General features: G+C 45.0%; 1 protein-coding gene across 1 annotated transcript in view; it reads left to right on the plus strand.

Annotated features, from left to right (window-relative positions):
• Positions 1-3377: 3377 nt before the first annotated feature.
• SCARB2 (scavenger receptor class B member 2) overlaps positions 3378-14482 on the plus strand; it is a 420920-nt gene continuing 409815 nt past the window's right edge. The window contains exon 1 of the mRNA XM_069236840.1: positions 3378-4225. Coding sequence (XP_069092941.1) covers positions 4109-4225 — 117 coding nt within the window. The 5' untranslated portion in view covers positions 3378-4108. The remainder of the gene's footprint in view (positions 4226-14482) is intronic.

A 14482-nucleotide genomic window follows, 5' to 3' on the forward strand; every position in this document is an offset into this window, starting at 1 on the left:
TCTGATCTCCAAACCTTTTGAGTACTATCCCATTTAGCATCCGCTAGAGTCTTTTCTACTTTTCTCACTCTTGTTTCAAATTTCTTTTGTTGTTGATTTCGAGCCATTAGTTCCCAAATTGCTAATGCTTCAAACTGTGCTGGTCTTGGAGGTACTTTCATGTCGTATAGCGCAAATCTTAAATTCTCCAAAACTCTTAAATTAAACGACCCGTGGATAGGGAACGCTACACTTCCATGCTTTTCTGTTAATTTACACCATTGCTTTAGCCAAAGACATGGTGCGACACCCTTTTCTTCAATCACGATGTAAGCTGGTGTACCCTCAGGCGGTGTTTCTTCTCCTACATTTGCTTTAATATATACATCTCCCCTCAAGGCACTCTTAAATGCTTTGAAAAATGTCATCTTTCCGTCTTTTATTTTTCTAAAATATGTAATCAATAAGTGACTTTAATTCCCGGAATACTCTTCGCTTGCCTTTCCCCACCAATTGCGCTTCGCGGACTGCGTCCAATCCGTGCACGACCCTTCTCACCAACCAACCTATCCCAGCGCGGCTCCTAGTGACGTCACACCCACACACTGCGGCTGACAAAGTCCTGCGGCTTGTCCTCCTTCATTCAGCTTCACTCAAAACTAATTTCTGCAATATATTGCAAGCACTAACCAAAAAGAAGAAAACAAATCTGTCAGTTTACTACAGGAAGGGTAATACAATTGCTTCAGAAACTTAGGGATTTTTCACTAGCCTCAGCAGTTATTCCATCTTTCTCGGTTTCCCACTTTCGCAAGCAAAATTTGACCCGCAAACTTTACTCTCAACTGATCAATGAACTATTCTAGCACGCCTTCGAATTTGTCAAATCTCAAAGTCTAAAATTTTCTTTCATTCCTCAATATTCATACCGACTTGTTGACCATGCCCGATCAACCTACTAAACCGAACAGATTACAACATCAATCAAATGTCTCATACACTTTTCAACATACTCCGGAGTCTCTTGACCTCGCAGGGCCCGTCTCAACATCAACAACCACGTGGACAATTTTTCCTGCACAAAACGCTACACACATGTGAAGTTCGACGACTTCGCTACTCTCACACTTTGGAGTATCGCTCCTCTAGAATTTTGATTGGAGTTCGAAACCCCCTAAAATCCTCACAAAACTTCTCAATTAATATGCGGCAATAAGCTGTGCAAGCGCAAAACCCTAGCTACACTCATACCGTCACTAGAAACGCCAAAAACATTCTCACACCTCCATTTCCTCCATTCGCAAGCTACGAGATTCCTGGAAAGTCATTGGGGACTTAGGGCATCATCATCTCTCCAACTTGTTTTATCAAAGAAAATTCTAACTTGACTCCGCCTATTGTTCGGATGGGGTCCCAATGGGCCAAACCATCAATCTCTGCTACAATCTACTGTTAGCGCGTCCAGTCTTTATAAATTACTTGTACTCGGACACGCTGGAGGTCGGTGGACCTTTTAACCTAGTTGGGCTCTCCTCATCCAAGAATAGTCGGGTCACTCAAATCAATCATCGATAACTAATTATTATCAACCGATAATCGATTAATAATCAATCAATACATTAATAATCAATAACAATCAGTATTTTGACGCAACATGACCTTTCAGTCATGAATAACCACACCAGTTTATTAGAAGTTAATGAGTTTATTTCCCAATATTAATAAAGCTAACACAATGTATATAAGTCTCAAAATCAAATGATTATGTATATGAACATTACTAGCTGTCCATAACGGCGGAAGAAACGCAATCTACGCAAAATCTGAATTATAATGCACTCGGTTATAGCAATGCAAATCACTAATATAAGCAATTGAACTTGGCTAATTGCATACATTGGTCAGCATAACAAGATTTCAATTTAGCATGGTGCATCAGATGAATATCTCGACTAGCCTCTAATTAGCATTGGCATGTGGGGCTTCATGCAAAAAGAATTTAGTCAACACAAATTTAGAAAACTTCTAGGTTGGGCCCTATCAAAATAGCAGTTGGTACCTAGGAAGGAAAACACAATGCATAATACAAATATCCTTTCATATTTACCAAATACAATCAGCATTCAAGAAAAGTCTTCGTCCTTCAGGTACCGGTTCGATCAGCATGGGGCGGATTTCAAAGGGGCAAAGTTAAGGGCTAGTTTCCTTGCGGCAGCAAGGAGAATGGGGCAAAGTTACTGCATAGGCAAGACGGGGCAAAATTAAAGTTAAAGTCTCTAGGGTGAGAATTCTTTAAAGTCCCTTTCTCTGCGACAGAGAAAAGGCATCCAGATGTCGTCTAAGATGGCGTCTGGCATTTGGCTTCAAAATTGGCATCAAGGAAAAATGGCTGACTTCTCTTTGTCCGGTGGGTTTAAGTAAGAAACATTCCAAATACTTAAGGGTCTTCCATTGGAGCGTTCATAGGGGGGCTTCAATTTGACCAATGAAAATTGTCTTTTTCCTAGTACTCATTTATGCATACATTGTCCTTGGAGCCTTGGAACACAAGTTGCAACAAAGTTTGCCAATTATTTCGGTATCAGTGCTTTTATTGTCCGCACATGCAGAAACTGACCTTGCTTAAAAAGGGATGAAACCAGCCTAGCACGAAACCTTGAGATAAATGTATTAGTCATCTCTACTGGAAAAATACAACCTTTAAAGTAAAATACTGTCTTTGTTAATGCAAGTGAAAACCATGCAGTTAAATTTGAGACCAGGCAACTAGGCCAAAGCCTCTACTAAATTTAATCTAAGCATATAACAGTTTTGACAAGAAAATCATAGAATACATTTGCAATTATGGCGGATTACTACATTTTCAATTCTTCATGATTAATTAAGCTTGTTTATTATAATGGCGAACTACTCCGTGGGCACAATAAACCACGTACATTATTTTTCTTTGCTAAAATCACACTACCTTATACGATTTTCATTATATGATATATGAATATTTGTTAGACCCTTTTTTCCTGCGTCATCAATAGTCACAGAGATGCAAGACCAATCTGCCCATTACAATTTTCTGATTTTTGCATATTTTTTCAATATAAAGTAATATAATCTTTAGCAATTTGAGTATTTGTTTGGTGTGTACTTGTTTATTTTTCGCGAATTACTGTTTAATGTTTGAAAAACACTACTTGGGATGCAGCGGTGATACGCTTTCCATAATAACAGCTTCCAACCTATATCACTCATCCAGAATAATTCTGGTACTTTTTATTTTATTATTTGCTCCTGTTATTAGATTTGTTTTAAATCATTCTGTTCGTATTACTTTCCAGACTGTCACAAGAACCAAATGTTGTGTGACTCTTTCTTAGATGTCATCACATATGTAAATTGCATGCACACATTTAAAATACATTCGAGCAAGAGCCGCGTAGAGCTGAACACTGAATAAAGAACGTATAAGGATAACAAGCAGCTCATTGTTCTTCATGAACAATGTTAGGGCCCGAGCATCTAATTCATATTAAGCGACATTCCCGCAGTTGAAATTAAAAGGCCAGAGCCATGCAAGGGGGTGTCATGTTTTATTGAAACTACACCTTAATGTCGAATTCCTGCATGGAATGATAAGAAGAGGACAGGAAGAGGAGGCACAAAGGGAAGGGTGCGTCCGGCACGGGGGGGGAGAGTCAGGGTATTATTGCACTTGAAGAAGAGAAGTCGCCAAAACGTGAAAGCAGTTCTTGCCGGTGCCCCCGCCGAAGGAGCAGCTGACAGCTTAAAGTGTTCAGATTTCACAACTACCCTCGCGTCACAGTCCTGCGACCGTCCGCAGACAGCCTGCTTCGAGATCTGATTTTCATTTCTTCACTCCCTTGTTTGTCTCTGGCAGTATCTACTGCTTATCCAGGAAAATTGCGAAGAATCGTCGCACATTCTGACGGCGCCAAAACTGGGTAGCCGCCGCATAAGCACCGCCCTGGGCAGAACACCGGCGAAAACGAAACTGACAGTCTTGGCAAGTGAAGTGAAGTGAAGGGCAGCGCTCTGTCACCGGGGCTCGGCGTCAAAACACTAGCACGGCGCCTGTGACTGCCGAGGAAGCCCGAGGCAGGAGACCCGAAGTACCATGGGCCGCTGCCTGCAGTACACGGCAGGGACGGTGTCCGTGCTGCTACTCATCGCCAGCATAAGCCTTCTTGTGGCACACGTCTTCGAAAACACCGTGGAGCTGCGAGTGAAGCAGGTGAGTGCTTCATGTCTTCCCCTTGCCGCGTACAAAAGACGGAGAGGATTGTGAATCCGTTGCTCCTGATATCGGAGTGGGGTTGTGAATCGTTTGCTTTGTGGTGCGTGGCTTGGTGGAATGGAATGCTTGATGTACTGGAAAATATTGAATTCGGGAATCCATAAATTGCGTCCAAGGCGTGGCAACGAAAAGGGGTGGAGCCAGAAGACATGATAAACCAAGCCAGACAGACAACTTGCACATTTAGTTTTTGAAACATCTCTAACCAAAGACGTTTACGCTCTCAAAGGTGACAGTAAATCGGTTCTGGTTTATTTGGCTACAAAGGCTGCATGGCAAACTATCTCATGGGGTTTAGGGCATCTGCTGCAATGATCTTTGTGTGCCTAGCAAATCTCAGGGGATAGTTATAGTGGTGAAATACCACTGGCGGTTAATGCACTTTATGGACAGATCTGTGTTTTGTCTAGTCACAGGTTTGACTCAAAGTAGCATGGGGGGTCAGTTAATATGTGACTCATATTATGTAACACGTCCTGTACATTCGTTTTCACACATGTATTATTTATTGTCACTGTGTAATCTGTGTATGTAAAGAACCCTGACGCCTTACATTGGGAATAGTAGCATTTTTCAAGTAAAAATAAAAGTGCTATTTACGTTGTTATTTGCGTAACTACGCTGACAGACCGTGACATCAGAATTCTACTAGTTCATACGTTTTTCCTATATACAGAGGTTGAAAAAAGCCAGAAGAGCCTGCCTCCAATGTTTCTCTTAAGTAGTTCTGAAGTGAAAACAACCTCCGTGGCTTTGTTTCCATCCACTTCATTGGCATATAAGTGACAGGCTTCAGATAACTCACATACAGAATCATACCAAAACAAAAGGATGGATGATGGGCCGTTTTAGGCCCAGCTACAATTGAAAATAATAAAGCCCCGTCACCACCTGCGCATTGGTACTTGAAATGGATAGCAGACAACGCGTGGACGCTTGTGAGTGTGTCCAGGTAATGGCAAATTACACCGGGATAAATTCAAGATATTTCACGGGGTCTTGCACCTATCCGGGTTCTGGCTCAACGATAGCTGCCGGATCTGGCTGGATCCTCCTCATCTCCAGCACTGGTGCCTGTACTCTCCCATTGAACTCGTTGCACCAGTGCTGAGCGGTGCAGGTCTTCTCCCTTTCAAATTAAAGAGGGGCAGTTACTCAGTACGAGACACAACGACACCACCTTCCCTCTGAAAGTGCCGTACTAAAGTGTTTGTTGTCAGGGGCATTAGTCACTTGACAATGGGTATAATAAATAACATCTAGCTTGCACATAACCATCGTTTTTGTTGCCCATGTGAAAGCAAGGCTGCTAAGCATGCTGGGACTGGTAGGCTTTACTTATGGCAAAAGGGAAGTTAAAAGACACAGCATCTTTACGTCGAGAAACCAGACAGATTAGCAAGAGGTCATTCTGATGGCATGGTGTGTTGGTGGCTGATGGCCACAACAGATTGCACCACAGGGTTACTTTGCGAGACATTCTGTGTGTTGATAACGCAAACTATTTATGGGCTCAATTAACGCAATGTAAGTTAAAGGTTCCTGTGATGAAATGTCCTCACAAACCCTGATGTATTTTATTTTTTAAATAAACGTATGAGTTAGGGTTTCTTGGTTCCATTGTTAAAAAAACCTCTGGACTTAAAAAGTGTTAACTGCTTTATTGTTTTTACAGAACAACTGTATGTGTTTTGGAATTGGTAACTGTAAAATCTGCAGTTACAGTGTGTGATTCATTTTTTTTAACCTGTGTAGGAAGTCTGCCCCTTCTGCATAGTCATCACATATTTTTTGCCTTTTGCTGGATGCTGTATTTTTGCTGTGTTAGAACTCTAGGCTCTTTGCAATCTACTAACAAGTGGTGAAGCACATGTGTTACCCTTTTAAACATGGTTTAATTGCCATATTCGTAATTGGTATCTTTAACTTACCTATATGTTACAAAATGTACCCAGGGCTTGTAAGGTATATGTCACTAGTGGACTGTACCATGTATTGTGCCATCCACGTTAGTGACAGTGTAATACATGGCTTCAGGCCTACCAATGTAGCCTGTCTGCGACATTTCAAACACTTTAATTCAACCTGTCCAAATTAACGTTTTGACCATGGCCACTTAAACACTGCAACTCAACCTGTCAAAATAAACCTTTTGAGCATTCAAAACTTCCCTTTTGATATGTGCAGGCCTTGTTGCCAACAAGGCAGTGTGCATGGTATTTAAAAAAAGGACAGGTTGACATTTAATGATGACATGTCCTCACAGAGACTAAAACCCAATAGCTAATTTTCACCTTGGCAGTCCTGGCTGTCCTATGTAGAAAATCAGAATACAGATTTTGATTCCTGTTAGAAATGGGGTCTTTGGTTGGCAGTCAAGTTACCCCCTGTCCAAGCAAGGACCCTTACTCTAGTTAGGGTAAATAACACACAATCCAAATTATCCTGTGCCCACCCTCTGGTAGCTTGGCACTGATTAGTCAGGCTTAACTTAGAAGGCTATGTGTAAAGTATTTGTGCAATAAATCATGTAATAACACAGTAGAACACCACACAGTGTTTAGAAAAATATGTAATATTTATCTGTTAAGATTCAGGTTAAAACGATCAAGATTCAATAAGTATACGTTGAGATATCACTGTAAAAATTATACAAAGTGTCTTTAGTCTTTAAAAAGCAACAAGTGTTTCTTACAAGCACGAAGTACCTGGTTTGCGTTCAAATTCTCCATAAGGGACTGCGGAGGAGGAGATGTGTGGAAAACGGGGAGGTGTGCGTAGATTTTTCTGGCACACACAGACGATGCCTAGTTGAGTTTTCACGCATGGCAGGCTTTGTGTCGATTTCCGGCGTATAGACTGGGATCCTCTTTGGGTTGCGGGGTTTTCGGATGCCCCGGGAACGCTGCGTTGAAATCCTGGGCGTGCAGGACGAAGTCACAGGGGCTGTGTCGATCCGGTGCGCGATGCGTGGACATTTCTGCCGCACGACAGGCGCTGCATCGATTCCTCTCAGGAAGTCGGGCTGTGTCGTTCCAGCTCTGCTTTGTGTCGATCTAGTGGGCCGTGTGTCAAATTACCGGTCTCCACGCTGGCGCTGCGTCAATCTTCTCTTTGGGAAGTCAGGCTGCGTCATTCTGGTTTGGCATGCAGTGATTTTCTCACTGCGATGCAGGCTGTGCGTCGTTTCATGCAGGCTGTGCATCGATTTTCGCCGCACAAGGAGTTCTTTTGCAGGAATGAAGTTATTTTTGGTCCTGAGACTTCAGGGAACAGGAGGCAAGCTCTATCCAAGCCCTTGGAGAGCACTTCTCAGCACAGCCAGAGAGCAGCAAGGCAGCAGGGCAACAGCAAGGCAGCAGTCCTTCTCAGAAAAGCAGTCCAGGTGAGTCCTTTGGGCAGCCAGGCAGTCTTCTTGGCAGGTTGCAGGTTCTGGTTCAGGGTTTCTTCTCCATGAAGTGTCTGTGAGGTAGAAGTGTCTACCTTTTAGAAGTGTCTGAGTTGGTAGGGTTAGAGACCCGCCTTAAATACCCAAATGTGCCTTTGAAGGGGGGGAGACTTCAAAGAGTGGCTTAGAAGTGCACAACGTCCCCTTTCAGTTTCATCCTGTCTGCCAGGGTCCCAGTAGGGGGTGTGGCAGTACTTGGTGTGAGGACAGGCTACTGTCCTTTGACATGTAAGTGTCAGGCCCTCCACCCTCCCAGCCCAGGAAGACACATTCAATATGCAGATGTGTGCAAGTGTGACTGAGCATCCAGTGTTTGGGGTTTGTCTGAGTGAATGCACAAGGAAGCTGTCAACTAAACCTAGCCAGATGTGGATTGGAAGGCACAGAAGGATTTTGTAGAGAAATGCTCACTTTCTAAAAGTAGCATTTCTAAAATAGTAATATAAAATCCAACTTCACCATTAGGCAGGATTTTGTATCACCATTCTGGCCATAATAAATATGTTCTGGCTACTGCTTTCAGATCAGGATCTACCACTCAAACAGTATATGAGGGTAGCCCTAATGCTATCCTATGAAAGTAGCAGGCATCACAGCAGTGTAAAACGAATTTAGGAGTTCTACCCTACCAGGACATATAAAACACACAGGTTTATGTCCTGCCTTTTACCTACATAGCACCCTGCCCTATGGACTACCCATGGCCTACCTTAGGGGTGACGTATATGTAGAAAAAGGGGAGTTTAAGGTTTGGCAAGTACTTATAAATTCCAAGTTGAAGTGGCAGTGAAACTGCACACACAGGCCCTGCAATGGCTGGCCTGAGACATGGTTAGGGGGTTACTAATGCTGAAGCCCTCTAGTAGCATTTAATTTACAAGTCCTGGGCACATGTAGTGCACTTGACTAGGGACTTACAAGTAAATTAAATAAGCCAATTGAGTATGAGCCAATATCACCGTGTTTTAAGGAGAGAATATATGCATTTTAGCACTGATTAGCAGTGGTAAAGTGTGCAGAGTCCTAAAGCCAGCAAAAATTAGGTCAGGAAAAGGAGGAGGAAGGCAAAAAGTTTGGGGGTGACCCTGCAGAAAGGCCATTTCCAACAATACCTATTACTGTATCTCAGGAATAGAACTAGCTAAAGAAATATGTAAACAACAATTTTAATAGTTAAAAATCAAATTAAATAGTGTCATTGGTCTTCAATAAATATTAAGGAAAATTAACCTTTAGAAAGTTACCTTTACCCTGCCCGAAGTTCTTGGAGTCTAAATTTGCTTTTTCCAGACAGTAATTATCATTTGAATAGGTGTGACGTAATGCAAAGTGCTTCCAATGGGCAAACAATCGGCTTGCGTGAATGGGTGTCCGAACCTGACAGAATATGAAGGGTAGGGATGCGAGCATCCTTTTTGGCATTAGTGTCAAATCCTGCTTAAATGTCAAATCCTGCATGACAGTTCTGCTGGGTTTTACATATAACACCGGAGACTCACTTCAAAGGAAGGGAAACAGGAGGCCAAAGCAATTCTTGTGTATCCTTTGTCTGGTGGATTTAAAATCCTACATTTGTTCTGTGAGACTTCTGACTCTGGGTTCATTGTGGGTCCAGTGACACCCCTATACTGGATTTTAGCGTTAGATGTCTGAGAACACTAAGATTATATATTGCACTCCATAAACACAATCATCGGCAGCCTTCAGAATTTATTGTGGCCGAAGGCTTTTGCCATATTGAAAATGCTCAAAAGGGGAGAGTTAACCCTGGGAAGTTTAACCTATTGGTTAGGATGTGCCCGGGTGTCAGATCCCTTCTTTGGCTCAGGCCAGGCATAAATGTGGCATCTCCAGGCACCCACTTCAGAAACATACTGGACCATAGGAAGAACCGAAGAGGACTGGACCTCCTGTCTGTGACCTGAAAAAAGCCAGAGAGAACTAGACCAGCTCCCTCTTGTACCCTGGACAAAGAAGTGTACTCCAAGTTTCATAGGGCTGAACTCCTATGCTAGCTACAAGCGGCCGTTCCTGCAAAATGTTTTGCAGAGTGCTGGATTATGATTGGAGCTTTTATGTTAGGAGTGTGAAAGTTTTTGTTAGCCCTGTGTTCTATCTCAGCCAGTGGGTCAGAAGGTTTGTGGATGAGGAGTCCACAGTAAGTTGTTTAGTGGAGAACTTCAACTGTAATTAGTTCTGCTGTATCCTGGGGCCAGATCCCCCGCTAAAACAGGGTAGCCCAAATGAGTGACTAGCCAGAGGGAAAAACATCTCCTGAAAGATTTGTTTTCCATTGTTCCTTGAAATCTCCCAGTCTAGGAAAATATATTTTTATTGGAAGATTCAAGAATAAGCCAAAAAATGCTGAACTTTCACTGTCATTTACATTCACAGTGATTACCCAACCTGGAAGGTCTGCCAGTCCTCCTCCTTTGGTGTACCCATTTCCCTGGGCCTATTTCAATGTGGGAGTAGCCTCATTACTGAGTGAGGACTGTGGCTTCCTCCTGAACTGCACGTTGCACTAACCCATGATAAGCTTTCCAGTTACCCCATACCTTTCCCCATTTCTTGAGCCAGCCCCTTCATTTGTATACCACCTTTTCAGCCATCATACTACTGTCCATGCCCTGCTTCCAGAGCTCCATGTCCGGAGGGTTTCCGGCTCTTCGGGCTTTCACAATATTCCTTTTGATCACCACTAGGCCCACCGTGATCCATATCTTCTGCGATTTAGTCCTATCTGCCTCCCCTCATACATTGAGCACAGACCTCTTTGTTGAGCTCGGCATTTCTCCCCATCCAACTTTCCTCATGTACTCCATAATATTTGACTAAAAGACTTCCAAAGGATGTGAAAGAAGAAACTCACCTGCCCACATCCTCACAGGCATAGGCCAGAGGATGCTCTTCCCATTTTCAACAGGACCATTCAAGAGTAGTATGGCCGATGTAGTATATGTAGCTGTACCAGTCGAAACTCCAACCTTATTGCAACCTCTTTTGGGGCACTCAGGGCCTCCTTCCACTCCCCATCTTCAAAGTCACCCATGTCTACCTCCCACCATTCCTTAAGTTGTTGTAAGGCAGTGGGGTTTGGTTTATGATTTTTTTTATGTGTCAGGGATGTGGCTTTCTTACACATTGGTTCACTTTGTAATCTGTCCTCCAGGGGGAGGTGCCTGCCAGTTCCACACCCCTTACTAACACTGGTCTGAGGACATGCTTCACCTGCAGATATCAGTAGGTCTCAGAGGTTGCCAAATAGTAGTCTCTCTTTAGTTCCGACAAGGGAACTACATCCCCCTTAACCCAAATTCCCCTCACCTGACAAAGCCCTCCAATTTTCCCAGCGCTGCCAACACCTCTGCATCCCATAGTGAAGTGATCTGTGTTATCCTTTTCCCCCCGTTCTAGGTATGGGGTTACTACTTTCCAGATTTTAATTACAGCCCTGGTGGGGGTGGGTAGCCCGCCCACTCGCCGCCCTTCATAGAGCTCCGCTGAGTACCCGCGGGCACCCATCACATGTCTGTCCATTTGCAATGCAGACTCAGTTGGTGCCATAAAGGCCCATTTGTTGACAATGATTATCTGTGGCCTTCAGTAATATTTTTGGATGCCTGGAAAGGCAATCCCCCATCATACCAGCCCCCCATCAATTTGGGTAGGGAGATCCGCACTTCCCATAGTAAGAGACAAACCTCTGGATCAGTTTCCTTGAAGTACCCTTTTGGAACCTCATGTGGTGTGTTTTGTAAAACATAAAAATATAGCAGGGACAAAATTTTGAAAAAGGCTGCCCTTCCCAGCAGGGAAAGTGGCAGGGCACGCCAGTGACGCATTTCCCCCCCCTCAGGCGACCCAACAGCCGGGTTGAGATCCCGCTGGTTGAAGACTTCCATTTCTGATGTTACATAAATACCTAACCCACTTTGGGCAGTGGTCACCCCACAATTTTATGGCAGTCATGGTATCCCTCCTCTTAACAGGTATTGTTGGAAAGTGGGTCATTAGTTGCGTGGCCACAAGTAATGGATCCGCACACGACCACCACTGGGAACCAAACACCCAATTGTAGTGCTTGACCCTCATAGGGTAGCGTTGCTGAGCATTCCAAGGGTTACTCAAGGGATGTGGTGTGGGCTAGTAATCCCCATTTGCGGGCACGCAGGCATGGCACTCAATAAATGATTGTCCAGTATGTGCTTTTTCTTTTGATAAAGTAAAAGTCTCTCTCTCTCTCTCTCTCTCTCTCTCTCTCTCTCTCTCTCTCTCTCTCTCTCTCTCTCTCTCTCTCTCTCTCTCCTTCCTTCCTTCCTTCCTTCCTTCCTTCCTTCCTTCCTCCCAACCATCCACATGGCAAACCAGTCCCTGGTATCCCAGTGCAACGTTTGTAATATAGAGTGAACACACCAAAGTCTGACAGTGGGCATAATTACTGTATCCCCGTCAGGTAAGTGGTGTCGGGGGAGCGGCTCAGGCCTCCAGGTGCTGCCGCGGGAGCCGGCTTCATCTTTAGTCAGGCGGCCACATGCTGCTAGGCCAGACAGACCACCCCTCTTCTCTTGCTGCTTCGGGTCCCCGGGATAGGGTCTGGGGCCCTCCTTGCCATTCTGAAGAGTGCGATGGCACTCCCCGGCCTCACCTTCTTCGCGGGGCTCCAGGATGAGGTCCGGGGCCCCTCTGGCTACATTCATGGAGGGTGGGGAGGGTGACGGCACCACCCCTGACTTGATCTTTGGATGAGGTCTGGGGCTTCAGGACAGTCTTCGCGGGGAGCGCGATGGCCCTTCCCGGCTTAGTCTTCGGCCCCCGGATTTCCCTCTGCCAGCGGCCATCTTCACAGGGAGCACGAAGGTGCTCCCCATCCTCCTCTTCTGTGGGGCCCCTGGATGGGGTTTGGCGCCCGCTCCTAGTCTTCACGGGGGTCGCAGCGGCGACCCCCCGGCTTTACTTCTGTTTTGGGTGCAGGCCCTGGCCCACCCAAGGGGCATCGACCGGAGCAGCGGCAGAGCCCCATGTGTGTCGCTGCTCGCTCTGAAGTAGGTCAAAGGTCACAGACCTTATTCTTTGGATATCTCAGGCCTCTAAGGGCCGAATTGGGTGGTTCTGGTGTCGTTTCACTCCTGGTGATGAGTCCTTGCCACCAGGAGCACTCTCCTTAGGCTTCCTGGCCTGAAAAGGTCCCAGATGACAGGGGGCCTGTCCCACTGACTCCCTGGACCAGCCGTTGCTCGGGTTGCCCTCCTTTCCTTCTGGGCAGCGCGGTCTCCTTGCTCCAGCTCAGTCTTTCCCCCAACTAGTCCTCAGGGGGAGTCAAGGGACTAGCTTACCTTTAGCAAGGCGGGACCGGGGGTCACACACGCAGACTATATTACTATTAGCTTACTGTGGGGGAGTCCCTGACTAGGAGGCTCCCTCACAGTAAAAGGTCAAAAACCAGGTGGTCAAAAAACAAAAAAAAATCAGGGCAGACCAGATAGTCAGAACCGTCTTCTCACAGGTATAATAAAAACATATATCTGGTGACTTTCCCAATGTTTTTAATTATTTACATTATTCTGTCCACCATCAACTTGGGTTCGGAGATATAGACTTGTACACCATCTGTGTAAGTGATATTTTGTCCTCCCAGGCCCAACCCCAATCAAATCCCTTGACCAGCTTGTCTTGTTGTAGTCAGGGGCTCCAATGCCAGAGCAGAGATCATTGGTGAAAGTGGGCATCCTTGCCTCATGTCCTGTTGAAGTCTGAATATTGAGGAATATGCCCGTTCACCCTGACTCTAGCCAGTGGATCTTTGTATAACAAGTGATCCCTCAGTATATAGCGCAGGCCAAATCCCAACCTGTTGAATACTGCAAACATGTAAGGCTAATCGAGAGTGTCAAATGCCATTTTGGTGTCCAACAAGATTATCATTGCAGTTTCACTCAGGTTTTCTCTATGCCCCATCACACCATATAGACACTGGTGTTTAAGCTGTGTGCTTGGATATTAACTTCTGCATTTGGTAACAATATTGGCCTACAAGACGTGCATTCAACCGAGCGCCTCTCCTGTTTATGAATAACTACTGTGGTAGTGAGTAACTTGTCCTGCGGGAGAAAGACTCGCTTGCTGGTCTCTTCAGACATGGCTAGCAGATGCAGGGCTAGTTTCACGTCCGATGCTTTATAGAGCTCTATCAGGAGTCTTTTGGGGCCCAAGGCCTTCCCTGTCAGGAGCTTCCGCACTGCCACCCCAATCTCCTTGAACCCTATGTCCTTGTCTACATATTGTAAATCATCTTGTGTTAGTCCGGGAAGGCAGATATCTTTGAATAGGGTGGCCGAGTCCTCTGCCCTCTTCGTCTCCACTGGGGAGTATATCTGAGTGTAGTAAGCAACAAAAGTTTTGGCTTTGCGCTCTCCCCCATAAACAGTTTCCCCACCTCATTCTTGACCTCTACCACCCAGTTCTGGGACTGATCTCTTCAATCCAGCCAGACAAGGAGCTTGCACACTTTATTCCCAACATCCTATAGCCAGTTGGTGGCAGCTCTATGCACTGCCCAAGAGACATCGTGGCCAGATTTGTATACTCTTCATGCTTTACTATCAGTTAATTCCTCACCCCCTAGTCCACACTGTTTCCAATAAAGCATTCCAGTTCCATTATTTCTTTCCAATAGCGCATCTATTTTTGCTCTCCAATCCCGCTTGAGCCTGGAATCATGGATAAGGCTTGATACCTGACCACGG

Source organism: Pleurodeles waltl, chromosome 1_2 (genome assembly GCF_031143425.1).
Source record: "Pleurodeles waltl isolate 20211129_DDA chromosome 1_2, aPleWal1.hap1.20221129, whole genome shotgun sequence".
Taxonomy (NCBI): Eukaryota; Metazoa; Chordata; class Amphibia; order Caudata; family Salamandridae; genus Pleurodeles; species Pleurodeles waltl.